The following is a 26,828-nucleotide window of genomic DNA, read 5'->3' on the forward strand; positions in this document are numbered from 1 at the left end:
TTATAAGATTTATTAATGGTTACTATCTAGAAACTGGGAGAATACTGAGCCCATATTCCTTTTGTTAATTCTTGCAGGACTCTTGTTTGCAGAAAGCTTTTGCAGGCGGTGATGTTTCGTTTATTGGCTCACTTTACATTGACGTTCTTCAGGGTTTGGGCCACCACGTTGCCCTTGCCGGGAACATGAAGGGCGGCACCCTTGTAGCAGGCCACTAGATCGCCGTTGGTCATCAGGTCCGGAGCACACGCCTCGAAGATCTTCTTCTTAGGGTTGAGCTGGGCATCGGGCTGGCGTGGATAGCCCTCGCAGTGGACCAGATCGCCGGGCACGGCTCCGGCGGGCGGACTAAGCACCTCCACCTTATCCGGCGTTGAGGCACACATGACCATCGCCTCAGAAGTGACGCCGCGCATCTTGGCCGGCTTCAGGTTGCACATGACCACCACCAGGCGATTCTGCATCTCCTCCAGGGGTACAAACTTCACCAGACCTGACACCACGGTGCGCGGGGCGGCCTCGCCGCAGTCGATTTTCTCTAGATACAGGCTGTCGGCGTCGGGATGGCGTCCCACCTCCACAATCTTGCCCACACGCAAATCCAAACGGCCTACGTCCACGGGAGCCTCTGGAGCGGCGGCTGGTTTCTCAGGGGCCGGTTTCTTTTCCTTGACCTTCTTTTCCTTGGGCTCCTTGGACACCTTGGTGGCCTCAACGGTGGAAGCAGGTGCACCTCCAGTCGGAGGTGCTTCTGGTGCCGCACTAGTGCAGAATCCCCGGGATCCTGGCACTGGAATCTGTTTTTTGCCATTCCTCAGCTCCAGCTGCACCAATTGGGCCAGTGCGGCCTCCACCTCCTTGGCCAGTTCGGCGTTCTCCTTGATCAGATCCTGCTTCTGGCGCTCCACAAGTTGTTGCTGGATGCCAGAAATCTGGTGGGCAGGAGGTTATCAAAAGTACGGCAGATGATAGCAAGCGGGAAAACTTGCCTCAGCTTCAATGGAGTTGATCAGCGCTTCGGCGCGCTCGTTGTTGTTGGCAATCAGCTGCAGATCGGACATGGTTCTCCTGTTTTTCTCGAATTTCGTGAAATACTTTTTACATGCGGATCCCACAGTCGTGGCAGTTTTACGTAGCATTGCAGTTCTTCTTCTTACACTTAACAGTCGCGTCGCCGCACATTGGACAGGTTGATTTTTTGGAAGGGGATTTTATCCGCAGCCCAGATAGGGTCACACTGATCAGTGCAAACGCAAAAACGGCTGGCAGTTTTGAGCAAAATTAAAAATAAACAATAAACACACGGAGGCCATCACCGTGCCGCAGATGGATTACGTTTATTGCGGCACCGACCCGATCGGCGCCTCCGAGGACATATTAAGTGGGTCAGGGGGTCACTTTTCGGATCAACGCTCACACACATACACATACAAGCCAACTAAGCTTTCTCCTTTGTTTTCTGTTTACTTTTTGCAAAAGGTGTTTATGACGCGGGATCTGCGCGAGGAACCGGGCACTTTTCGCCCAGCTTCAATGGCTTCAACATTGGCACCACGGAACCGGACTACGTGGAGCTGGTACCGGTGCTCGCTGACGGCGGGGAGCACTTTGGGGTCTCCAGCGTGGCGTTTGACGACTACGAAGAGCTGGTCTGGATGGGAAATCAGGGAGTGAGTCCATTTCCACAACCAGGGTTTCCGCTTCTAATAAATCCTTTTGTCGTTTCCCAGGGCCATGTAACCTCTTACTACACTAGCTCTATGCAAAAGTACACCTCCTTTCAGGTGCACCCCAATGACATTGTGCGCCAGATCACCACCCTGGACTCCGGAGTGCTGGTGCTCACGCAGACTTCGTTGCGCCACCAGATCCGCAGGGGCCTGCCCAAGTTCACCCATAAGTATGCCACAATCTGACCCAAAGTTGCCACGAAATCATATCTAATCCACCTTGCAGGTCCAACAACATGACCGAAATGGTAAGCATGCTGCAACTATCGCCAAACCGCCTGGTCATGGCTGGGCTGCAGGAAGAGCTCATCGACTTTGACTTGCGCACTCTCAAGGAAACCCGGCTAGAGCATGTGGGAGCCGCTGGATGCACTGTGCTGCGCAAGAACTCTCGCTTTTTATTTGCCGGCGACCAGCTGGGCACGGTCACTTTGCGCGACCTGAACAGCCTGAGTGTCCAGCATACAATCAAGACGCACGCCAATGTACTCTCGGACTTTAGTGTCCAAGGCAACCTGCTCATTTCCTGTGGATACAGTGGTCGTCAGAATAACATATCCATCGACCGCTTCCTCATGGTCTACGATCTACGTATGTTGCGCCTTATTTCGCCGATTCAAGTGGTGATTGATCCGCAGATGTTGAAATTCCTGCCGTCACTTACATCTCGTCTGGCCGTCGTGTCCAGCTACGGGCAGATTCAGCTGGTTGACACTGTGGAGCTCAGCGAGCCGCGTGTCTCCATGTATCAGATCATCACCAATGGCAGCCAGTGCCTTAGCTTCGACATAAGCTCCTCCTCTCAGGCCATGGCATTTGGCGATCAGTCGGGCCACATCAACATGATTGCTGCGGTGCAGACGCCCCAGCCGCAGTTCAATCCCTTCTCGCGAAACACAGAGTTTGCAGACGTTGTCCCTCAGCTGCCGATGGTCTCCATCACGGACACCAACTTCCCGCTGTCGTCGGTTATGCTGCCCCACTTGACAACGGGCACGCAATGGTTCTCGGACTGGCCGGAGGAACTGCTGCGCTATCGCTACCACAGGCCCAAGACCATTGATCCCGATGTGCTGAACAACATGAAAATGCAGGGACCTATTGGGTACTCGCCTAACCCGCGCACCATTCGCCGGAATCAAATTCCGTACGTTATTGAACAGGGAGGCATATGTAGCGCAAATGGGAATGGAGCTGCAGCGGTCACCAAGGCAGAAAACGGCGTCAAAATCATTCCAAGACGGTATCGCAAAGTCGAGCTTAAGTACACAAAGCTGGGCACACAGGACTTCGACTTTGAGCTACATAATCAAACTTGTTTCGCTGGACTGGAGGCAACATTGCCTAATTCTTATTGCAATGCCATGCTGCAGGTTCGAATTCCTTGATAGTCAGGCTAATCCTAATTTATTAACTATTCAATTTCGTATAGGTACTATATTTCACAGAACCGCTGCGTATAAAGCTGATTGAGCATTCCTGCACCAAGGAGTTTTGTTTGTCCTGCGAACTGGGTTTCCTTTTCAACATGTTGGATAAGAGTACTGGTTAGTTAGCCCTCAAAATCTTGCTCCTGCTTAGAAAATAAAGTTTTCTATGCGTTTTTCAGCTTCTTCACCATGCCAAGCCAGCAATTTCCTGCGCTCTTTTCGCACTGTACCGGAGGCCTCGGCATTGGGCTTGATTCTCACGGATCGCTCCTCCAATGTTAACCTTATCACTCTCATACAGGTTAGTAATTCCATTGATTTATAACCAGATATTTAATCTATGCACACCCTCAGAACTGGAACCGATTCATTCTGCATCAAATGCATTACGAAATCTTCGATTCCAGCAAGAACAGCTCCGCCTCAAGCGCATTTGTGCAAACATCTACAAACGGTAAATCTACAATTACATTTATATTCGAATTAAATATATGATTTTGTTATAGTTGAAAACACGAGCCCGTCTGAAACAAGTGGCTCCTCGGACATGTATGACTCCATATGTGGTGAGTAGATAATATAACTTTCAATAACAATTTTTTTTTTCAATCTTATTTCCCACTTTAAGCTGATGAGAGCTCTAAAGAGGAAGAACGGGAACGCAGTAAGATTAACGCAGAAACGGAAATCAGTAAAATCTTTGGGACAAAGCAAATTTGTGTAAACCGCTGTATAAAATGTCAAGTGGAGAAATCAAAGGAAAACATTTTACTTGCCTGCAATATGTCGTACCCTACCCACATTAAGGATAGTGAGCAGTATTTCAACTTTGACACCATTTTGAAGCGTTCTCTCAGCTCCGAGAAGAGCATACAGGCCTTCTGCGAGAACTGTAAAAAGTTTTCCCCAACTAATCAAAGCGTGAAGGTAATAATCGAAGCCGATTTGAAACATATCCTTACAATAGTTAGATTAAATAATTGAAACCTAGAAAAATACTTACTTTCTTTCATAAGTAATTAGTAATTCGAATTGTAGCTAAACCGATGTCACAAATTCAACCAAAACTAGTCGTCGACTCATATTTCTTCAATCCTTTTGAGCGACACTGCAAAAACAGCTTTTAAAACCCTTATAACAAACATTTCCAAGTTAACTTATAGTTTATTTAATTAATTACATTTTAAACAGGTCAATTCCCTTCCTCAAATGCTGGCTATTAACTGCGGCCTAAACAACGATAAAGACATTAGCTTCCTCAAGCGTCAGCTTAATCGCTGCAGCGAAAAGCCGTCTGCCGATGCTGCAACTTCTTTGAGCACTAGTAAACCATGCCGCTATGGAGCCAACTGTTCTCGGAGCGACTGTCATTTCATGCATCCGGATCGGTTAGCTATCTTATATCTGAACCCTGTCCTTATAATTATATTCCTCTCAAATTGCAGAAAGTCGCCTTCGCACACAAATCAAGCAAATAATACCAATAGTTCTCCTAGTGGTCGTCAGAAGTCATGGTTTCCCCTCACTTTTAACATGTGCATCAACGACCAAGGAGAACTGCAGGTGCAAACTCAATCAGATGCAGGAGCTGGAAAATCGGAGCAGGAGGAGGAGGGTGAAAAGTCACAAACAAAGAGTGGAGACAACAATCGAATGTACGCTCTACATGCTGTGGTCTGCCAAGTCGATGATGGCACCCAAAAGAACTTGGTGTCCCTGATAAATGTGCAGCGGCAATATCACACCATGAAACTGGCGGAATCCCCAGAGGATCCCCAAAATCAATGGTACATTTTCAATGATTTCAGGTGAGTTCGGTCCATTAATATTAATAATTTGTCAAGTTATAATATTGTTATTAATATTGCTAGCATTTCTCCCGTATCGCCACAAGAATCGGTATGGTTTACTTTGGATTGGAAAGTGCCCTGTGTATTGTTTTACAGGAGCGTGGAGGATGATTCCGAATCTGCGAGTACTACGAGCTCCACCGTCACTGAAAGTGATGAAACCGTTCCATCTGAGAGCAGCAGCGACTCACCCTCAATCTTATCCAACCCCTTTTTAGAGGTGCAAACCTAAAATAATTAGATTTGTAGCGGAAAACTAATCTTCTACATTTCCAGGACATGGTAAATCCTATAACAGGCAACGTAAGTACGGACGCCACACTGAAGCCGCTACAAACGAACGAGATGCCGCAGTCGGGTGACTTGGTCGCAATGGATGCTGAGTTCGTTACCCTAAATCCGGAGGAAAATGAAATTCGACCAGACGGAAAGACGGCGACTATCAAGCCATGTCATATGAGCGTGGCCCGAATTTCATGTATTCGGGGGTAATTTCATTGTCCACATCTTTAGATCCTCCAGATAAAATTAATTGCATTTTTAGGCAAGGATCTGATGAAGGAATTCCATTCATGGATGATTATATCTCCACTCAGGAGAAAGTAGTGGATTACCTAACACAATTCTCGGGGATAAAACCTGGTGATTTGGATGCCAACTTTAGCAAAAAGCGATTAACTGCACTTAAGTACTCATATCAGAAATTAAAATATTTGGTCGATGTTGGCGTAATATTTGTTGGACATGGCCTGAAAAATGATTTTAGGTGGGAATAACATGTACAACAATTTAAAAGAAATTTTAATCATTTTTGATTTTTAGGGTCATTAACATTTACGTGCCGTCCGAGCAAATAATTGACACGGTACACCTGTTCCATCTGCCACACCATCGAATGGTGTCATTGAGATTTCTGGCCTGGCATTTTTTGGGTATGTACTTGCTACTCTTCGACATTGTTCTGTTTTTTAACCGGATCTTGAACAACAACAGGTACAAAAATACAATCCGAGACGCACGACTCCATCGAGGATGCCCGGACCACTTTAGAGCTGTACAAACACTATTTGAAACTGCAGGCAGACAAGAAGTTTGCCAACGCCCTCAAAACCCTTTACGATCGAGGAAAGCTGCTTCAGTGGAAGGTGCCGGAGGACTGATACGTTGCCGAACCCTTTGCCCATTCGACGAATTGCATAATCAAAGTAATCGTCAGTACAAATGCTACTCCGATCTGAAAACCCCTGCTTTCCCTTTATTATTATGTTTTGATTCGTTTATTTTTGCTACGGAGCTTCTGGTATTTAATTTTGTATTTGTCTATCTTTATAACAAAATCAATGGAAAACATAAAAATTGTATATCTTATCAGTAATCTACTTTTGGTTGTTATTGTGCTAGACCTCCCAATTAAAAGATCATCAATTTGTTTACAAAATGCACAATCAGGTTGGTAGACAAAGGCAATGCCTTTACTGATTGGCAATTCGTGTGGGTCAATTCGATGAATTGAGTGCGTTCTGAAATTCCCATTCGTACTCCCTTATCAACATGGACGTTCGGGAATTTTTCGGAGGCTGTCGCTAATTTGATGAGTACCTGATCTTGGTCTACTGCGCAGCTACTTATAAATACCACGAGCAAGTCAAGCCAGTTAGTTAGAGCTCAGTATTCCGTCAGAGAACACAGGTCGTAATGCGTTTTTTTGGACTACTCGTGCCGATCGTTTGCGGTCTTTTGTGCGCCGGTGAGCAACCCCATCTCCATTGCCGCACCCAACTGCGATTAATGGTCGTTTAATTACTCTCGTAGCTGCCGATCCGCAACAAACATACGACGGGCGTAATGGACCCCATGTTTTCGGAACACCCGGCAATCAAGTCTACATTCGAGGTCAAAACGATGGAGTCTACAAGGTCCCAGGAGTAGGTGGTCAATTCCAGCACAATTCATCGCCGGCGGAACACGTCTATACAGATGAACAGGGAAATACTTATGTACATCGGAAAAAGGCTGGGGGGCCAGGTAGAGAAAAATCTTGCTTAAAGCCTTTACTTAAAATCTTATTAAATATTTCTATTCAAAGGAACTCATACTATTAGAGCACCTGGTCCAGTCGTTGCACAGCCCATATATCCCGCTGTTCAGGACTCACGCTATGGACCTCTGGTTTCAGTACCTCGCAGATCTCGTAGCCCTCAGTTCCATGTGGAGCGTCCTGGACGCACTGTGGATGTGGGTCCCGGTGGATTTGTGATCCAGAGAGGTCGCCGCAGTCCCCAATTCCATGTGGAGCGTCCTGGACGCACTGTGGATGTGGGTTCCGGAGCATTTGTGATTCAGAGGAGTCGCCGCAGTCCCCAATTCCATGTGGAGCGTCCTGGACGCACTGTGGATGTGGGTCCCGGAGGATTTGTGATCCAGAGGAGTCGCCGCAGTCCCCAATTCCATGTGGAGCGTCCTGGTCGCACTGTGGATGTGGGTCCCGGAGGATTTGTGATTCAAAGGAGCAGCCGCAGTATCAACGACGGCCGCGTCCAGGGAGAGAATTTTGTGGCTCGTGACGATCAGGCTGGCGTGTGGGATGGTAATGTTTCGGTGTGGAAGCGTCCAGATGGGCGAACAGTAACCTTGGGCGCCGATGGAAGCGCCATTGTTTCCGGTCATGGACAGACTCAACACGTGAGTAGGATAAATCCACAATCGTATTTCGACCAAAAATATTAATTTTTTTCAGTACTAAAGAAATGATGTCTAATTACCTCTAGAAGAACAGAATGGTGTAAAAAACTAGTAACGATTTTAATGCTCTTTTCAATAAAATAAGAATTAAAGGCGTATTTTTTTGGTATTAAATTAAAGTGTTATTAAAAAATATGACGATGCGCACAGTGAACTCGGTTAGTCGATAAAGCCGCACATAAATGCAGCTAAAGATCAGAAATATTACATTTTCTTATCAACAGACGGTTGTTTATTTCACGGGGTAATTGATAATTTTGATAGGAAACTCAACACAGCAAACTTACATATATACATTGTAAAATGATAATTTAAATATATATAAAGGTATTTAACATTAAAACAATAATTTTGTTTTAGAATGATGATTTAAAAATTGTGTATCTATACACCAAATATAAACTTGATCAGGCAGATGCTTTTTCCAGAAAGGTTTAAGTTAATATCTTTAATTTATTGAATACTCAGCAGCAAAAAGTATGTTAAGTTTTTTAAATCCGAATTGTATTGTGGTAAATTAAGATCAATCTACTTGAGAAATCAAATATGTTTACCCAACATTTTACTTAAATTCATTTTTTCGAAGATCTTTGAAGACCCACTCTACGACTGGGTTGCGTTTTTTCCTTTACAACGGGTTCTTCCGGTTTTCGAAGTTCTTTTGTTGGTTTCGTTGATTGCTGATCAACTTGCACATTCGATTTTTTAGCGGTTTTACTCTCATTTGATGCACGAGCACGCTTTTTAGGCTGCGCTTTCGAATCGTTTTTGGTCCGTTGCGTTTTTGAAGTGGTTTCAGGTTGCCCTTCATCAGATTCCTCTGGATCATTGCAAAGGGTTTTAGCTGGCGGCTTCTCCGCAGCTTTGCGTCCCCTTTTTCGTTTTGGCTGAGAATCCTCCGCTTCACTGCTAAGAGCACGTCTCCGACGTTGGCCTTTCTTCTCTTCAACTACGGGTTCAGCATCCTCTTCCTCGATTTCGCCAGGATATGTTGTGGATTGAGCGTCTTCATCCTCATCCTGATCTGGATCCTCAGCATTACTGTCCTCTATAGATATATTACGACCATCCGATATACTGCGCTCTATGGCCGCTCTAAGATCTGTCGACTTAATGTCAAAGTCACGCATGGTTCCCAAGTGCAGGTAATCTGTAAGCCTATTCTGGCTTTTAGTCTTCTTTGACAGTAGGATTATGTGTTTGTTGAAGTCCTCGATTACCATTATTACCTTGGGAATTAGACGGGTCTCTCGCAGCACTTTGGCGCGCTCTGCCTCAACCTTTCGCTTTTTTAAATGCTGCTGCGCTTCCTCATCAAGGGTATTCGCTTCTATGTACGTAATTAGCTCATAAATATTAGCTGGAAGCTGTTTGCCCACATCACGTAGTAGCAGTTCAAATCTAACGCGAAATAAAATATTTTTACAGTTAAAAACAGGTAAAAATACGACAAAATAAACTTACTTTGTGCTTCGAATGTGTTCAATGCTTGTATCTGATGTGTAGCTCGCTATATAGTGTCTGGTTAGATTCTTCATACAAGTGAAGTGTTGGATCAGCAATTTCATGAGCCCATCCATAGAAGACCCCAGAGGTATGCAAACGTTGGTAAGAGCCAGCAAAGTCCGTGATATGTGGATTATTTGAGTGCATATAGAACGATCCATTGCATCCAAGTTACCACGCCAATATATTTGATCGATTTCGGGAACAACTTGACATTTGTAGTTTAGATTATTGGCTTTGGTTACAAAATAATCCACATCGGCCAGCTGCTTCTGAACTGCTGTATAGAGATGCTGTAAGCAACTCTCGGCAGTCACTGTACTTATCGATTTTAGCCTTAGCTCTACGGAATCCATTGGAGTGGCTTCATTTTGAACGCCGAGGATGAAACCCAATTGTCTGGCAACACCTTCAAAAAAGGGACCCAAATGGGTCTTTTGCCGCTGAATGAATAGAATTCTGTGCACCAAACCCATTTCGCTATTGAGAATTTCGTTCTTTGAGCAAAAGTTTAAGAGCCAAGTGAATGATTCGGTTGCAGCACGTTCTCCGTAGTCGATGTGATCCAAAAGAATTTCCAGAGATTCCAAAAGGCAAATTGGCACTTTGGCAATAAAATCATCTTTGTAAATAGATTCATCACTGCCATAGTCCGTCATAAACTCATCTAAGACATCCTGTACAATATAAATCGCTTCCTTGTTCCTGTTCCCCTTTATAGATGCCATATCTGAGAGATAAACCTTGGGATTTAAGTTCTTTTAATTAGATTATTTCATTATTTGTTTGCTTACCAAATGTCTTGACGAAATCTTGGAACTTTTTGGGATAGATTTCGTGGGCTGTTCGTAGGCATTCAGAAAAACACTGAGTGGATAAGGCTGCGCTCTGCATATCGAAGTCTTTCCAAAACTCGGGCAAGCGGTTAATGCAGCGCTCATAAATAATCTTGGTAATGTCTGTCAACTGTTTAAAAGTCCGTTTACTATAAGCTAGTTGCTTATAATCAGGCTCTTGGCGTATAGTTTCCACCCTTTTGGATGTTACCGATAAAACATAACGAACAAGAGGCTCGTTCGACCGCAAGAGACCTGTCTTTTGAGAAGCAGCAAAGGCAACAACGTCACTGAAAAATATTAAAATAAGATTTTAAACGGAGCAAAGATAAAAACCACAGGGAACCCACTCGAGCAGTAAATGCAGCAGCTTGTCTAGTATGGCCAAATCCCAAATGTTTTCAGGTTGTGAACACATAGTTTTTACAGGGACACCATTCATAGTTAGATTGCACGCTGATGTACTATTATTCTTGGCCGTTTGCTTAAATTGTTTATGGGCTTTCTTAGAAGCGTCAGCCAATGACTTAAGACTCTCCAAAAGTTTGCAATGCTGGTTGAATAGCGGCAAAATTTGAGAAACAGCATCGTTTTGTGGCTTCGAGCTTAGTAGCAAGTGGCTAATTATTCCTTCAATAATATTTAGCTGTTGCAATACAAGAGCACATTTTATATGTGTGGCTGGGGGAGACTAGAGCGATTTAAATTATTATTTTTTCTTCTTCAGTTTTGGAATTTACTTACGATGTCTTCCAATGGCAATCTGTTGGCCACCATACGGTCCACACAAAAACTCAAGAGCCGATTCATCTCCCGAGTGTCGTAGCCTGATGGAGCTCGTTCAAAGATTGACAAACAGTTGGCAACGAATTGGATCAATCGGCCTAGGTTATCTTTTAGCTGAATCTCCATATGTTGGTCATCGCTAGAGCTAACCAACTGATCGTAGCGGATGCGAAAAACTGTGTCCAGATCGTCCCCGGCTTCTTCTGCAGAGGGGGTCTCAAAAAAACTGCGAAAGTGCCAGTCTATGACTTGCAGCACATGAGGCACAAGTTTAGCATTAAGCTCTACGGCTCTCTGAAGATCTGTATTAAATACATTTTAAAACTAGTAATCCTGAATTTCCAAATGAATTTGTTTTGGTTCAACGTACTCTCATAAAGGGTGCAACGTATCTCAAACTGCTGCTGCAAGCAATTTCGTAACATTCCAATAATTTCGAGGGTGAGCATGTCAAAATTACGTTGAGGATTGCTGCGACTTCCCAGGGTGTTCTGTGTCATTATTGAATATCCAGAAATGCTGTGCTGGGTGCAGAAGCTGGTGGCACTTGAGGACTGCCGCACAGCGTTACTATTGTTAAGCTGTTTAAGAATCATACAGAACCCATAAATGGCCATTCTTCGTTTTTGGATTCCACTAGAAGACATTGGCGAAATAGTAGATTAGATTGTTATTGAAAAATAAATAGTGAGACCCACCTAGAGCTCATTGCCTTGCAAAGCACATCAATCAGTGCATCGCGAACGCGATTGGAAATCTTCAATAAGGGTAGAATAAAGTTCATCATACTCATGGATTGCTCACCAGACAGCTAAATTATATAAAAAATGTGTAACATGACAGTAGAATATTCAATAAAACTTGCCCATTGCATGTGATCCATAACAGTTTGAATGGTCTTAATGCATTCGGAGACGGTGTATGTATCAGCAACACTCAAAAGAGTAAGACATTCTAAAAAAACTAATCTTAGTTTAACAACTTTTTTTAATTAAATACTTTTCTTACCTGAGAATTGATTCTGATCCTGGTATACAATCATCCACTCGGATATTAGTTTTATAATGCCCTGGCCGAATATGAAACGTTTACGTATAAACTTGGTTAGGAACGTTATGGCTAATGTATGCATCTTGGGAGTTTGGGATTTCAGCAGGTAAAATACCAAGTGAACAAGTCCAGGAGTTATCACATCCTTGCCGTCTTTGTTCTGATCTATAAGCACAGCGAACACCTGTTGCAAATCAACTTGTTTCCGCTGTAAAGTATCGCGATACCATACGGAGTAGTCCGCCAATGTTCGCTCTTCTTCATTGTTTTTAATCACATTACGCAAAAAAGGCAGCAAAATGGAATGAGAGATTCTTGCAGACTCTGGGTCTCGGTTAATGCTGGTCATGGAAATGATAGCGCTGAGCATAAACGGAGTAAGGATCACATCCGGCATATGCAGAAAGTTCTGAAACACGAGATAGTTCATAGGTTTTCCTTATTTACAAAAAAACTTGCTTACCCTTAGCATTATAGCCAAATGTTTTTCAGTTAGCTTGTACATGGTGCAGTAGTTCAAATGATGCAGAATAGTCTCCTCCGCCTCCCTTAATTCCTTGTCCGAATACGAGTCTAAAGAGCGAAAGACGGAAACAATGCAGATTTAGCGCGATTTATAAGTCCGGTAATGTTCGAGCTAACCAATGCTATCCAAGTTGGTGGAGTTGCTACACATGTCTGAGAAGAGGCGTTTGTAGAAATTGCGATGAAAATACTTATCCAAGGCAAGCAAAGGAATAATCAACTGCGATGCAGTGCTGCACATCGAAAAGAGCTGGAAACACAGGGCGGGCAGTTCCATGGGCGACAGCTCCTGCACTGCGCCAGAGAACTTGTTCAGCACCGTCAAGATTTCTCCACTGCTGAGATTTATGGACCTAAAGAGAAACCACTGGTTAGTTAAAGAAGGTGAGTTAGTTCCTGGTCTGTCACCCACTTAAACATGTCTGCAATTGGAGTGAGGATCGTGGAAGGCCATTGCATGGTGGCTATACTTCTTACAGTGCTATCCCTAAACTCAGTTCCCTCCATGAAGATGCCGTTTAGAAGAAACCGCGGCCTAGACAACATTAGCAAGAGTGCGCTTGGCAGCAAATCCTTCCAGCCCACGCACTTGGGGTCCCCTTGGCGCATCCCGTCCATGCAGTGCTCCACGATCCAGGCCAGCTGGTCGGTGGGAAAGGTGACCAGGTCCTGGGACAGGCGGGTAATTAGATCAAAGGTCTGCTTATAGCTGAGTTCCATGCTGCTCAGATGGTCCATAAAGCTGCGCACGCACTCGAATCGCTTCAACACGGCATCCTCCCTGTCCGGATTGAATCCCAGGAGTAAGTAATTCCAAAAGGTTATCCCTTCGCTTCGCGTCAATGTGGTCTTCAGCGTGGTTTGTAACTACCAAACAATAAATATTATTCATAGTAATTGCGATGCCTTGTAGTTCACGGAGTATTACCTGTTCAATTGGCGTATTTTGAATTAGCAATTCCAGTTCATCTTGACGCCCCTTCTCGCCCAGGTTTCGCATCCAGGTCAAAATTGAGTCTCGTGCCATTTTCGAGTCCTTTTAGTGAAATAAATTATAATTTAAACAAAATCGCGCCAGATTTCACCAACTACCCTAAATTAGAGATGGCAAACTAACGATAAAAATATCAATGGCACCCTGGTTATAGATCAGTGGTACGACAATCGGCTCGTGTTTTAAAGTACTTACTGAACAATTAAAATATTTTAAACAACTAAACTACATTCTAATCTTTTATATATATACATAAAAACGAATTTTTAATTACTAACAGCTTCGGCTGTAAGGCTATATAATTCCTTTTTGTTTTACATTCTTTATATTCAAAAATATAAAGGTCAAGCTGTTGCTCTTCGTCATGTTGTTAAAGAACTTAAATAAGAATCCGTTCCTTTGTTATGAGGTTTAAAAATGATCAAAATAGCTTTATCGTAAATTTTAGCGTACAAAAATTTAAACTTATGGATTTGATTTATGGATTTCCAGGCTTGTCTCCAAGCACATAAAAACTGGAAAAAACAGATTATATTTTTTCCCAAATCAAATTTAGCAATCTTAAGTAACAGAAATGTTTTGAAAATATTAAAAACCAATTGTTTGTTTACAAGCTGACCAAACTCGGTTAAAGAGAAACTTAAGAGCGTTGAAGTCTGGCTGAAAGCTCTACTTGTTTACTTCATGTGGCTCTTAGATGGAAGTACGAATATCCAACCGTTTCCCTTCGCCCTCTTTGGACTACAACCTGCCGTATATAACCAAAAGCTAAGCTGCAGCGCCAACAGTTGCGTGAAGCCAATCGCCAGGTGAACAAGTGAACATAATTAGTAGAAAATACATAAAATGCGCGGACAATTGAAAGCCCTGGGAGTGGGAAGTGTGGGACTGGCAGTGGTGCTCCTACTTCTGGCGGGGAGCTGTGAGACGAAGCCCATGGACCTGTATGACGACGTGAGCGACTTCTTCGACGCCATCTCGCTGGATGATGTGGCCAACACCGGACGCAACACCCATCCGGAGCAGTTCTGCCTGATGCCGGCGCGCAAGGGAGTCTGCCGGGCCCTAATCCCCCGTTGGCGCTACGATCCGGAGCAGAAGAAGTGCGTGGAGTTCAAGTTTGGCGGCTGCGACGGCAACGAGAACAACTTCTCCAGCTACAAGGACTGCATGTCCACCTGTGAGGGCATGTAGGGTCAACCGGAAGCGGATCGGGATCGGCCTTCCACGGCTGATGTGTTGCCAAAGGCGCCTGCTTTTACTTCGAGCTCTGCAACGTAGCGAACCAAAGGCAGCATAAGCATACTCTACTCTAAAAATCACGTACATCACAATCCATGCGATTAACCGTCTTTTCTACCTAATATTTATGTAGTTTCTGTCATTGATCCATTTATTTTGTACTTTTTTGGGTGTCCAACACCCGCCACCCATCTAGAGCTTAAGTTATTGTGATAAAATATTTTTATGGAATAAAGAGTTTTATAGAACACCAAATTTGGAATGGTGGTTTTTTCTGACGTTAAGAAAAGTAAAGCTATAAAGTGTATTTAATAAAAGAAAAGTGTTTGGAGGTACAAGATTGCTTTCTAAGAAGTAAAAAAACGAGATAGTGTAAGTAATAGTCCTTAGAAGCATTTTCTTTATTCAAAAGTAAATATCACAGGGTAATTTTCAAGAAAAATGCCATTCGAGAAACACAGAAAATTTTATTTTTTTTAAAGTGTTTTAATGTATTTTAATTGAGTTTTAAAGAGTTTAAAGACGACCATATTAATTATTGGCGGATTGATCACATTACGTTATTTAATTTTTTAAGAAAATGTTGAATATAAATTTATTTTTTATAAAAAAAAAAGTAAAATACCGATAAATTCTTTTAAAATTCAAAATGATATCCTAAATCCATGCCAATGCAAAAAACATAGATTATAGATTATTCTAGAAGCTTTAAATGATTAGTTTATTTATGTTTTGAATTGCAGTATAAGTAACACCCTTTTTTTAAAAGGTATTACATGTTGATTAATTGTATACATATAAACATGCTTAAAAGAAGGCCTTAAATAATTCAATAATTAATAACAACAAATTTTATTTGCTGTCAATCTCAAAGTTTATTTTCCGTCAAAAAGCGATCATGTTGATGCAAGCCAATGCCAAAAACGTAATTTCTAGATTATTCTGGCAGCTTAAAATGTTTGTTGATAACCAAACTAAGAAATGCTGTGCTAAAGATAGACAACTGGTTTTCTGAATATTTATAATCACAGTTTTAAACTACTGATTGGGTAACCTAAGACAAAAGTCGCGAAAACAATTTTCAACGGCCTCAAAAAGTATGAGAGATTGCTTGGCGCAATTGCCAGAGGCAAATATCAGCCGGGGCAGCTTAACTTTCATAGATTTCACTTGGAAATGGTCCAAAGCGAGCTCGAGCTCTCAATGCAAAACTAGCCCATTCATGCGATCGGTGATGAATCGATCGATCACCATCACCATAAACATAGCAATAGCAAACAAGATCACAAGCAAACAAGATCCCACAAAGGTCAAATACGGACGGATGACTGGACCAAATCACGTCAATGGGTGGCGGTAGTTGGGTGTCTAGGTCTAGGCAAACCACTACGTCAGCGGTAAAAATACGCACGGATACGGTACGGAGTCACTTGCACAGATGGACTGACAAACCGGTGAGAAACCGAATTCGAATCCAAAACCGAATCCGAGCCAAAGTCAAAATAAGTAAACATAAACAATTGAAAGGTGCGAATTTATGCTAAGCCGATTGGCAATAAGCCAGACGAAAAAAAGAAAGAAACAACACGAGATCTAATTTAGCCAGTATGCATACTTGGAATTCGAAGACGAAGTCACCGAAGCGAAACGCCGCCGAGGGCAAATGGCCGACATGAGTTCGGACTAGGGTTTCGATCTGGGCCTGGGCCTGGGCAAATTTCCAAGATTATTGTGCGGGCCTGCACCCGTTCGTATCAACAACAAAATCGTTGGATCAATGACCTGAAGCCACTAGCCAAAACAAAATGCGAAAATGCGGGCCCAGTCGTGGAGTTGCAACATCCCCAACGGCGACGCGACAAATGGACCGGCTGCTGCTCCAGCTCCATCAATGTGTTTGATACCCTTCTGTGGAGAGAGTCTGGACAGTGTCCAATCCAAATCCAAGACATTGGGGAAGTGAAAAAACTTAGAAGACACTTTACACTTTACATATTAATCACTTTTTTAAAGAATCTCCTTTGCTTGGAAACCAATTTTGAAGAAATCAAATATGTATAAAAAATGTTTTAGCTCATAGTTATCTATTAAAGTAAACTAAAACGAACTTGAAAGGTCGATCTTTAAAGTAAAGCATTATCGCAAAAAAGTTTTTCAATGAAGAGTGTTTACTGAGACGGCCTTCCTGCGTTTTTAATAACTCTTTCCCACCCAATTCCAATCGATGTCATAATTAATAAAGTTGGTTTTACTGATTTACAATGAAATTTGCTCAACAATTTACAATTTCAGAGGGGAGAGTGGAGAGCGCCAGATTCAATCAAGTTTGCGCATGCGCAACGCTTTTCGAGTTTTCCTTGCCACTTTTCGATGATTTTCGCAATGGCAACAGGCGGGTTGCGAACTTGGCTACGCTTCTGGCATATTCTCGCCTATTTTGCAATAATGGCAATACAAATGGCTAACAAAATGCAGCTGGAGAAGTCAATAAACCTTTTTAACCTGCATATCCACAGTAGCTTCAGCAACAAAAACAATTGCAACAAAGGCAACCGCAGCCAGCATGAAAAAAATAATAGCTAATGGAAGGCAAAGAAATTTGAAAAATTTTCGCCGTTTGTTGTGGGCTAAAAATAATTAAAATGCAGCACGCCATGAAAAACTCACAATAACAAATTTTCCGCCTTTCAGCGGCAGCAAAACAAATGCAATTTTTATCGCAATTGTTAACTGTGCGTATTTTCCTGTCACTCGAACTTATTTATTTAAGACACGTTCGCAGAGCTGACAAAAGTGCAGCAGCAACACGAGTCGGCCGACCACAGGTCCCAACAACAAACCATCAGCGGATTGAACTCACAATCCCCCAAAACCCGCCCCTTCACCACCTAGCCACCCAAGTCGATGAACCTTAATGCAAGCAGCCAGTAAAAGTCGGTTCTTCGTTTTCTCGCGGTTTATTTTCTGCCGGTGAAGCTGGTGGTGGGAAAAATACATAGTAATAGTAATAAACAAGGCAAGCCCATTATTGTTGTTGCAGCCGCTGATAGTGCAAATATGCATAATGAAGCGCAAACAGTAAAGCTACCATGCGTAATGGAAATGATAAACTGAAAACAGGGAGCGCAACTTTTATGTTGTTTGCGCGGCGTATACGTAATAATGCTTTTACCTAGGAGGAAATCATTTCAATAAGCTTCCTTTTTTCCCATACAAAGGATCTTACGAGATAAAATTAAATTATACAATTGCATTACAAACCAAGAAAAACCGATCACTCTTGTTAACAATTTACACAATGAAGAAAGTAAACTGATAAACGCCCCACAAAATATTAAGATCACACTTTAAATACCATTAACTCAACTTGCCATTGAGCTGAGGCATGCCACGCATGATACTTTCCCTTATCTAACTTAAAAGTTCTATTTACTACTTATGCGCAATGTTCAGACTTTTAAGAACAAATGAATGGTTGCTTCTAGTACACAAGGTCGTATCAGAAAATTTAAATTAAAAAAACCTACATTCCGCTGACGAATTTTAAACTTACTCTTATCACTTATTTGTTTTGATAAAACCCAAAAGTCATAATACAAAGTTGGGCCTTCCACAGATAATAAAAAAAAGTGACACAATTAAGATGTTAAATACTTATCTTATCCAAAAAAAAGAAAGTCTGACAGGCTAGAAGAAAACACAAAATTATGAACTTGAGTTAATATATAATTTATCGACTTTTTCAATTGCTAAATACAATAATATATAATTATCATAGACTTAAATACACAATGTAAATATATTTTTGCATATATATTCCGCTTTTTTAATATGTATATATACTTTTTATTGGATTTGCTTCTTCCCGTTGATAAGAACTATCCGACGATAGGCGTATGGAGCTTAACTTTCCTTCAAATATGCTCTCTGTTGTTAGCGTAGCAAAATATGATCTTGTTTCAGGGATTATGCTATGTTTTAACTTGAACAATTACCGACTGATTTGCGTGTAAACATACACAATAGTATTAGCGTAACTAGATCTAAGTATTATTGTTAGTTCTCTTGTTTAGCTTTGTTTCAATTTATCGTCAACGTTCGAGATGCGTATGCCTCTTATTTAGCGCAACATTTCGCTTGCTTTGTTTTCATTTTTTATATAACATTTCTGCATTTTGGCTTGAATCAGAGGATGGGGCGTAATAAATGGCTTAAACGGTAGCATAAAGATCGGATAACCCGGCACAGAACACAAACGGAGTAGCATCGAAAAATGGTGGAAAACAAAGCGGAACCGAGTGTGTGCGCGTGTGAGGAAGGGAGCGAGTAGTAAATATTAGCAGGCAATGTCCGTGGTAACGCTCTTGATGCTCTCGGAGCTGAAGTGCACGCAACCGTACTTGCAGACCAGCGTCCACACATATGGAATGAAGAACTCCTCGGGAGCATCCTCCTCGACGTACTTAAACTTAAGATCCGGGAACTTCTGCAGGGGAGAGAAGAAATAATTAAGAAAAACAATTCATCACGTGAAGAGAGGAAACTTACTCTTAGCCGATCGCTGGACCATTGACTAGCGCCCTTAGATATAACCTCAAGCACCTCGTTGACGCCCAGCTCACCTCTCTGCTCCTGCACGCGCTGCAGACGTGAAGAAAAGAAACCAACAACCTAGCGAAAAAAAAAAGATAATAGATTAACAAAGTCATACAAAAACACTATCGAATCCCCAAAACTGACCATGTCAATATTCTGGATGACATCTTGGAAGGCGTGGTGACTGCGGAAGCCCTCAAAGACGCTGCGCTTGTACAGAAGTGTGTAAACCAAGTTGGGACAGTAAACCAGTTGGTTTGTGAGGCAGGAGTTAAGGATTTCCAGTACCATACGCAAAACCTCTTCCAACACGCTCAAATCCTGCAGCATGTCCTCCGGCGTCGTCGCCACGTTGACAAACACCGCACTGTCTGCCGGCTCCTTGAGTTGCGCATCCAGGCGCGTGTGTTTTCGGGCCAGCGTTTCGAACAGCGAGACCAGTCGCTGTGCCACGTAAGGATGCAGGGCGCGGAAGTGGCCGGACATGTTGGCCAGTGCCGCCAGGCAATTGGTGTGCAAGTACTTGTCGCGCATCTTCAGCATGTTGTACTGTATGGTGCGGATGACGATCAGGATGAGTATGCCCCCAAGGGATATCTCCGATATGGTGCGCTCCGTATACCAGGTGATGTTCTTCAGCATCTGTGAAAAGCGAGAACTATTTAGTTGGGTAAATATTAAATAGGCAGTGGACTTACGATGGTGTGCACATTTTTGTTAAATCCTTCATCCTCACTCAATATCAGCAGGACGATCAGCGACATGTAGATGTGGTGTGAGTTGCTATCAGGCGCATTGTACAATGTCTGTAAGATGGGTATCACCAGCTGCTCCAGATCCTGTTGCTGCATGACAAACCGGTAGAAGCGCTCGTTGCGATGGAGCAGTAGGTAGAGCAGCAGCGTGGCCTGGTCAATGGTGACGATTAAGCACAACGTCTCGTACACCGCCGAGAAGTCGATCTGAAAAGAGACAGCACCCTGTTTTGGCGAATCCTTGGAATCGGCGCAGCCAAATAGGCTGGTCCGGTACGCGTTCTCCTGCGCCGTGCAGTGGTTTGTCAGGATCAGGATAAGCAAAAGACTCTGGTTGGCCAGCGGATAGTGTGTGCGGAATCGCTGCGAGAGCTCACTGCCGCCTGCGCCTTGACCTGACTTAAGCACGTCTGGCTGCTTTCGGAACGAGAAGATGGACAGCAGGGACTCGGCGATACCAAAAACGAAGGATCCTGCCGAGCTGGAGCCGAACATTGTGTGCGGCACCTCCACCATCCGCGCCACAAAGTGCAGAAGCGCCGACATCAGCACATTGGCGTGTTGGCACTTAAAAACCGTGCGAAACACAATCGACTTGTCCGTGGGCTGCTGGGAAAACAGGTGCACCGACAACAGGGTAATCAGCATGTTGACCGCTTCCAAGTGCAGGTGGTAGGTAAACTCCTTGACGGGGATTACTACAATCAGGTTGACCAGGGCATCGATAAAGGTCTCGAACTTGGATCCGTCTACAATCACCGGCAACGCCGACGCCGCCGAATGTTCAGTGGCCTCCATGGCAATCGTGGCGCTCTCGGCCAACGTCTCCTGCTGCTGTTCCAAGGCCGCCTGGAGCAACTCGGCGCTGGGCATGGCCTCGAAGTGCTGCAGCAGCTGAAACTCGGAGCCCGTCTCATTTATGTACTTGACCAGGCTACGGATGATGAAGAGTGCGTTGAAGGTTTGCCAAACGTGCATGTTGCTCTCCTGGTCGGATAGCGATAGCAGTTCGCTAGTCTTCTCTAGAAACACGGTCACCAGGGAGCCGAAGTTGCCCGTCTTTAGGTTGTTCCCGATGAAGGACTGGCACAGCGACTCCAGCCGGCTGTCCAGGTTCAGCTGATCCTGGCTGAAAGACGCAAACCACAATTCCGGATTAGCCCTGCTGACGTTGCCTCACCACTCCGCCACTCACCTGTTTTCCGGTAACACAATGTTGTAGTTGAGCAGCCCGCTCCAGAAGGCCTCGTCATCGTGGGCGATGTGCTGGCGGCCCACGAAGCGCTGGAGCCACTGGTTGGACCCCAGGTCGGCCGTCCTGCTGACGTTGATGCCCATTCCGCAGTCCAAAAGAGTGCTGTTGGCCGGCCAATGATTATATTGGTGGCACGTCACTTGATCATTGAGCGGGGGGTGATGAATTTCCAGGGGCTGGTGTGACCCTCTCGCGGAGCTGCATAAATCCACATCTACTTGGTAAGACCTTGCTGCCCATCTCAGTTATCGACTATCGGCGCTAAATTCGAATTCTACATGAAAAACAAATGTTCCTAATAAGTTCTAAGCTAGCAGTAGAAATAGATGGTCAGTTTTAGAAGGCACAGAACTAATCCTTTAACTTTTTCTGTATAAGTTTCTGAAACAATACATATAAATTGTTTAGAAAGGTTAGACTTGTGTTATATATGTTGACGTCAGTTTATCCCACTTTATCTAAATTACTTTTGTGACTTGATTTTTTCATTACTGAGTTCAAACTAAAATTTGAATTAAAAAAAAAACAAAATTTGCATTCATAAATATGTTTAAATATTCCCACCCTAAGAATTCCATTCCAACATGTTTTTATGAGTAGTTAGGTTTATTTTGCCCTTGGTTAGAATCTGACGAACAGATATAGGAAAATAGCATAGATTAAATATTTAATAGTTCCATGTGAGGGCTTGCTTGCTTATATTTGCATATTTTAAATGGCAAACATAAATAAGAAATCATAAGTTTCCAATTGAATATAATGCATTTATTTGAATAAGAAACTATAACTAGTTTATTTCTTGGATACTGACGCTGCCTGCTCGGCGATCTGCTATCCAACGATGTCATTATGGTTTATATCCCTTCTTACTTAGTCGTTTCTCTGGTTTCCAACTTGTAAATAAATATACGTATGATAGACTTGTTTACACATAAAATATATAAAACTAAAAGGACAACAAAACGGTCTAGGATAATTTTGGGATTTCCGTTAATTTAGCGAATCTCTATCTTCATCGTTCAGTTTGTTTGCTGATTGGCTACACTCGTACTCGATTTATCACAAATTTATTCCTTTTAGTTGGCGCTGCATGGTGTGCATGTGTAAACAAGAAAATATATCTATATATGCGCATGGAACTCTATCGTCCTCCGTTCCACTTAACGAGAATATTACAAAACAAGCCTCCATGTCCGAGTTCCGGTTGTGTCTGTGGTGAGTGGATGACTTAACTTAGGCAAATATACACGATGATGGTTGATGAACTAATCAAATGTGTGACCTCAGGACATGGCGCTTTGGCTCCTCATCGCTCCTTCTGCCGCTGGTGTTTTGGCATCGCTTCAATCTTAGTTTTACTTCTTGGCTAAATCCACATCCTAGAGCTTGCGCAGGGCCTGGTGCTTCTGCTTCTTGGCCAGTAGCTGTTTCAGGCTGAACGAGGAGAGCGCAATTCCAAAGAGCGCCAGCATGGTGGCCGAGCGGGTCACCACACGGTTGGGCGACGACGAGCTGGTGGTATAGCCATGGCTGCAGTGCGTCGTGGCCTGTGCGGACAACGGCGGCGCCTGCGGGAGATAAGATAGGAGAACCGATTTAGATGTCGTGTATTTATAGCTAGCCAAACAAACAATAAACTTGGCCCACTGCCCGACGGCCCCCGCCCACACAGGAAAACTGCGCAGCAGAAACATTTTTCGCCGGCCGTTGGCAACCTGGTTCGAGTGCTCCGGCCACACGAATGCGATTACCCTACACGTTCCCACGTTCATTGAACTGATTATAAAGGTTTGATGTAATGCCTGATTAGTTAGTCCGCCTCCTGCTGACAATTTTCTCGTGATAGGGCCCGAATGACGTCCATCTGCCTTATCGGTTGCATCCAGCTCTACAGCTAATCCTGGCTTAAAACAGCTCTTCGCATGACGCACTTGGCGCGACCTCCGTTCCAAAGTTCACCTCTACTGATAAGATGGCCTCTTCGGCAGCGCTATCTTTTCGGGCCACTTGAACATGCTACGGACGCGTGCCGCTCATTAATAATCCGCAACTTGCGTTGCCAAAAAAAAACAAAGCGGAATTGTTTATAAATAAACGAACTTGAATTCTCGTCCGGTGATTGCGTGCATAATTTCATATGCAAATTTATTTCTAATACTTGAATAAGGAAAAATGGAGCTGATCATGGAGGTGGTGCCGAGCGTTTCGCATCCGCAGTGGTTTCCAACTGCTCTATCAAGTTCCTTAACTCCTGGGTGCGAATGCCTCTGCCTGGGGTTTCTCTGGTTAGGCGTCTGGGTCGTCTTCCTCCTGCACGAGCAGTGTGTTTTGCCTCTGCGGAATGGCGCTTGATGGCGTCCAGGAAGGGAATGGCCGGATTCAGCTCGGGAATACTGATAATGATATTGACAGCAGGCGATGTTTGAAGCTGCGTTTGTGGCTGTGTTGATGCTTTCTTCGGTGGAGTACTGAATGGATCACCCTTGGGTTTTATTCTTGGGGAACTGTTTAGAGATGCGGGTAGCAAGGGTATTTCCAGTTTTCTCTGGAAAGTGGACCCCGTAAAAATCTTGAGAGGAGCCACTTCTTGCTTAGTTTGGGAGCTGCAAGTATTAAGTGGAACAACATCCTGCTTAACTTGGGAGCTGGGAGTCTTAAGAGGAGCCACTTCCACCTTTACTTTGTAACTTTGTGGAATTTTAGACTTTGGCGGAGACCTTAACTTGGCTGGCAGGAGAGTTATTTCCTGCTTTGCTATCACAGCTTTTGGTGGTTCTTTAAGTCCGGTAATATTTTCCTCCAGGAAGCTTAAGTCCGGAAGCTCCAGTTCTGGACAAGACTTTTCTTCTGTATGGTTTAGAGAGAAGAGATCTGCCATTGAGCTGAGATTCATATTTGATTCAGTAAAAGATTCAACTGAGTTCGTGTCTGTGCTAGGAGTCAGTTGTTGCAGCAATTGTAGTATGAACTCGTCGTCATCATCTGAAGGAGGATTAGCCAATGAAATAGCTCCAGAGGGAGGAGGTAGCGTAGGGCCCGGAGTTTCTACAACACGAATAGCTGACAATGGATCACTAAAGGGAACTCCTGCCTCCAAGTCTAGCTCTTCATCCGAGGAGACCTCGTCGTTGTGTGGCCACAGACAACTCCGCGACTCGCACTTTAGCAGCTGCTCCTCAAGATTTATGTTGAAGAAGCGCAGCTTGTGATTCCTGCCCAATCCTAGGCACTCCAGGCATGCGTCTCCCGGCTGCAGTTGCTCCATTGTGTATGGCGATTGTGGGGTGATGTGGGTTCGCCTGGCCGGAAAACTCAATGTCTGCCCCCGAAATGGGTATGCTGCTCCCTGCTTTTGTGGTTTAATGTGCGAGAGCTCACCTGACCGAAGGTTAAACGGAAAGCGTACAGGCCGAGATTGGTTGTTTTCATGGTCCGTTCCAGTTCCAAATCCAGCAATTCGGGACCTGAAATCAGCGACACGGTATCCGGTTATTCGAGCTTACATAACCCGAATTGATTTTTCCCCGAGTTTCTGTTTCTCAGCTCATTGTTTGCGAGCGACAGCAAAAAAAGGTGTTTCTTATCACTTACGATTCGGGTGGCGAGTGAAAATTGAGTTCGGCGCTCTCTAATTATCCGCGGGCGTTGCAGCCGATTAAACCAGCAGCGTTGCTACAATTTGGCGAGCAAATAAAAATCAAGAAAATAAAACGATCTAGAACGCATGTGAGCAGCAGAGCGAGAGCGAAAGGGATGGGTGATTAGAGCTGGATTCATAAGTGATATCGATAATATCGATAATACGCGATAATTCGATAATATTCGAATATGTTTTTCTGTCAGCTGTTTGAAAATAAAATTGTATTTCAATCGATATATAGAGTACTGAAATTATTTCAGCATTATATTTTGCCTTTGAATCAGTCTAGTTACATTATTTCAGCATTAGTTTTATAAAAGATATTTATTTTGATTTGCAAGCTTTAATAGGCAAAGTGCCAAGGCACTTGACAAGGTTTTATAATGTCTAGTAGCTATATTGTATTGAAAGACCAGCGTTTCGAAAAATAAAATTTTGTATATGCTACGGAAATTTAATAAATTTAATCTTTATAAAATAGCAATTTAGCTATCATCCCTAATACCTTTTAATTAGTAAACCTTTGAAACATGCACTCTTCCATTATTATTTGTCATAAACTTTATTTTTACTTTTACTTTTAACCATTTGCCCAGGTGAAATACTTTATAAGCAATTGCAAAAAAAAATAACTAACATTAGATATCATAAAGTACAAAACATTGGACTAGAATTCTGTGAAATATTCGATTTATTTCAACATTATGTAAACTTCGTTGTTTCGATTTTTTTTTTGCCTGTTGAGTCTTTTTTTTTGCATTAGCACTATCAAATAACTTAACAGTTGTAGTGAAAGAACGAAAATATACATGTGCAGCAGTTTGACCAACTCAAAATAAATTAAAATCTACCGCCTGTCTGCCAGAGTTGCCACATAAACAGAAAGCAATTTTTTTATAAAATTCAGTCTCAATTTTTTTTTTTTGTAATTCTTTTTTTATTTCAGGCTCAGCAAGCTGCGACAAAGCTTTCCCTAAATAAAATAAAAAAGCAATCATTTCGTTTCAAATAGTTACTGTCAGCTGTTTCGTTCTCAAAAAAAAAGCGCGGCTTACCAACACTAACTTTTCAGTCGGTGCACAGAATTTTATTTCATAATTTGCGGAACGGCCTAAATTAAATATCACGAAATGGAGCTTTCTGAAGGAGTCAAGGAGCGTCTGGGTGTTGTTGTGGACGCCGTACAGACTGGATTCCATTGGGGTTTTGTTCCCCTTGTCCTGTATTTGGGTGAGTTTGTGTCATGTTTTTTGCTCTTCCACACGCGGCTGGGAAGAAGAAGCAGTCGGTGAATAGTAATAAACAGACATTGATTTTGGCTAAAATTTATTTTCCAGGATTTATGAAGGGAGCCGAGCCCGGCATGCCGCCGTTGAACGTTTTCAGCTTGTTGTGGCAATAAAAAATAACCAACCGATCGAAACGTGACCACTTTCCCGTCGCGTGCCCCGCATTTTGGTTCTGATTGGATTTCTGGGCACAGTACCTGCAGTTATTGGAAATAAATTTCTGTTACAAAAAATCCCAATCGTGCCATGTATTCTTAAAAAAACGATCCATATAAAAACCATTCTTATCGTAAAAGCTTGTCGTATTTTGAGTACAGCCCGCTAGTGAGTTTTTCCGCACTAGCGCGGCTTATATTTAGTTTGTTTTAACGGATTTAAGAAGTGTTTGTTTTGCTTCGCATGTTTTTACAGTGTTATTTTTAAAAAGGAAAACAAACTTTGATTTTTCGACCCAAATATTTTCGGAAAACCTTCAACGATAGTTGTCGTTAATGCCCAACATTTCAATAAATATAGTGTCATCACTAGACCTGCCGACATCGAATCAAATGAAAATAATCGATAGCTAAAAGAAATCATCGACATTGACAAATTTCTCGAGA

The 26,828-nt window shown here is 43.1% G+C and overlaps 9 protein-coding genes across 10 annotated transcripts; 4 read left to right on the top strand and 5 right to left on the bottom strand.

Moving 5' to 3' along the window:
• Positions 1–97: 97 nt before the first annotated feature.
• LOC108051937 (aminoacyl tRNA synthase complex-interacting multifunctional protein 1) lies at positions 98–1,165 on the bottom strand. The gene is made up of 2 exons (XM_017134244.1): positions 990–1,165; positions 98–932 (listed from the first exon to the last, which is right to left on the bottom strand). The coding sequence occupies exons 1-2, from the start codon at positions 1,137–1,139 to the stop codon at positions 129–131; spliced, it is 954 nt and encodes a 317-aa protein (XP_016989733.1). The 5' UTR covers positions 1,140–1,165; the 3' UTR covers positions 98–128.
• A 50-nt stretch (positions 1,166–1,215) lies between these two features.
• Positions 1,216–6,385, top strand: LOC108051935 (PAN2-PAN3 deadenylation complex catalytic subunit PAN2). 2 transcript variants are annotated; one of them, XM_017134241.2, is made up of 16 exons: positions 1,216–1,381; positions 1,480–1,670; positions 1,731–1,900; positions 1,957–3,103; positions 3,163–3,277; positions 3,340–3,461; positions 3,515–3,614; positions 3,667–3,726; positions 3,789–4,087; positions 4,352–4,548; positions 4,606–4,968; positions 5,032–5,230; positions 5,287–5,498; positions 5,555–5,776; positions 5,833–5,942; positions 6,004–6,385. In XM_017134241.2, exons 1-16 carry the CDS (start codon positions 1,327–1,329, stop codon positions 6,168–6,170), a joined length of 3,729 nt encoding a protein of 1,242 aa, XP_016989730.2. In that variant the 5' UTR covers positions 1,216–1,326; the 3' UTR covers positions 6,171–6,385. The 2 variants fall into 2 exon arrangements, with proteins under 2 accessions (XP_016989730.2, XP_016989731.2); XM_017134242.2 differs by having other exon boundaries at positions 3,667–3,723.
• A 245-nt stretch (positions 6,386–6,630) lies between these two features.
• LOC108051938 (immune-induced peptides) lies at positions 6,631–7,850 on the top strand. The gene is made up of 4 exons (XM_017134245.2): positions 6,631–6,757; positions 6,823–7,035; positions 7,097–7,692; positions 7,748–7,850. Exons 1-4 carry the CDS (start codon positions 6,706–6,708, stop codon positions 7,751–7,753), a joined length of 867 nt encoding a protein of 288 aa, XP_016989734.1. The 5' UTR covers positions 6,631–6,705; the 3' UTR covers positions 7,754–7,850.
• A 123-nt stretch (positions 7,851–7,973) lies between these two features.
• LOC108051934 (Fanconi anemia group I protein) lies at positions 7,974–13,567 on the bottom strand. The gene is made up of 13 exons (XM_017134240.2): positions 13,384–13,567; positions 12,868–13,322; positions 12,573–12,808; positions 12,394–12,503; positions 11,889–12,339; positions 11,746–11,834; positions 11,579–11,691; positions 11,251–11,516; positions 10,839–11,182; positions 10,445–10,785; positions 10,053–10,384; positions 9,217–9,988; positions 7,974–9,153 (listed from the first exon to the last, which is right to left on the bottom strand). Exons 1-13 carry the CDS (start codon positions 13,480–13,482, stop codon positions 8,325–8,327), a joined length of 4,437 nt encoding a protein of 1,478 aa, XP_016989729.2. The 5' UTR covers positions 13,483–13,567; the 3' UTR covers positions 7,974–8,324.
• Positions 13,568–14,252: 685 nt separating this feature from the next.
• LOC108051920 (kunitz-type serine protease inhibitor nigrescinin-2) lies at positions 14,253–14,927 on the top strand. Its single transcript, XM_017134209.2, has one exon. It carries the CDS (start codon positions 14,296–14,298, stop codon positions 14,641–14,643), a length of 348 nt encoding a protein of 115 aa, XP_016989698.1. The 5' UTR covers positions 14,253–14,295; the 3' UTR covers positions 14,644–14,927.
• A 3,562-nt stretch (positions 14,928–18,489) lies between these two features.
• LOC108051959 (dymeclin) lies at positions 18,490–21,476 on the bottom strand. Its single transcript, XM_044458440.1, has 5 exons — positions 21,238–21,476; positions 19,986–21,171; positions 19,432–19,929; positions 19,240–19,362; positions 18,490–19,177 (listed from the first exon to the last, which is right to left on the bottom strand). The coding sequence occupies exons 1-5, from the start codon at positions 21,378–21,380 to the stop codon at positions 19,028–19,030; spliced, it is 2,100 nt and encodes a 699-aa protein (XP_044314375.1). The 5' UTR covers positions 21,381–21,476; the 3' UTR covers positions 18,490–19,027.
• A 564-nt stretch (positions 21,477–22,040) lies between these two features.
• Positions 22,041–25,005, bottom strand: LOC108051964. Its single transcript, XM_017134298.2, has 3 exons — positions 24,889–25,005; positions 24,676–24,761; positions 22,041–22,865 (listed from the first exon to the last, which is right to left on the bottom strand). The coding sequence occupies exons 2-3, from the start codon at positions 24,724–24,726 to the stop codon at positions 22,677–22,679; spliced, it is 240 nt and encodes a 79-aa protein (XP_016989787.1). The 5' UTR covers positions 24,727–24,761; positions 24,889–25,005; the 3' UTR covers positions 22,041–22,676.
• LOC108051963 lies at positions 23,403–24,920 on the bottom strand. The gene is made up of 2 exons (XM_044461982.1): positions 24,889–24,920; positions 23,403–24,761 (listed from the first exon to the last, which is right to left on the bottom strand). The coding sequence occupies exon 2, from the start codon at positions 24,560–24,562 to the stop codon at positions 23,480–23,482; it is 1,083 nt and encodes a 360-aa protein (XP_044317917.1). The 5' UTR covers positions 24,563–24,761; positions 24,889–24,920; the 3' UTR covers positions 23,403–23,479.
• Positions 25,006–25,944: 939 nt separating the features above from the next.
• On the top strand, positions 25,945–26,521 carry LOC108051916 (mitochondrial import receptor subunit TOM7 homolog). Its single transcript, XM_017134203.2, has 2 exons — positions 25,945–26,167; positions 26,275–26,521. Exons 1-2 carry the CDS (start codon positions 26,068–26,070, stop codon positions 26,337–26,339), a joined length of 165 nt encoding a protein of 54 aa, XP_016989692.1. The 5' UTR covers positions 25,945–26,067; the 3' UTR covers positions 26,340–26,521.
• The last annotated feature ends 307 nt before the right edge of the window (positions 26,522–26,828 follow it).

The sequence above is a fragment of the Drosophila rhopaloa genome, unplaced genomic scaffold (genome assembly GCF_018152115.1).
Source record: "Drosophila rhopaloa isolate 14029-0021.01 unplaced genomic scaffold, ASM1815211v1 contig_115, whole genome shotgun sequence".
NCBI lineage: Eukaryota > Metazoa > Arthropoda > Insecta > Diptera > Drosophilidae > Drosophila > Drosophila rhopaloa.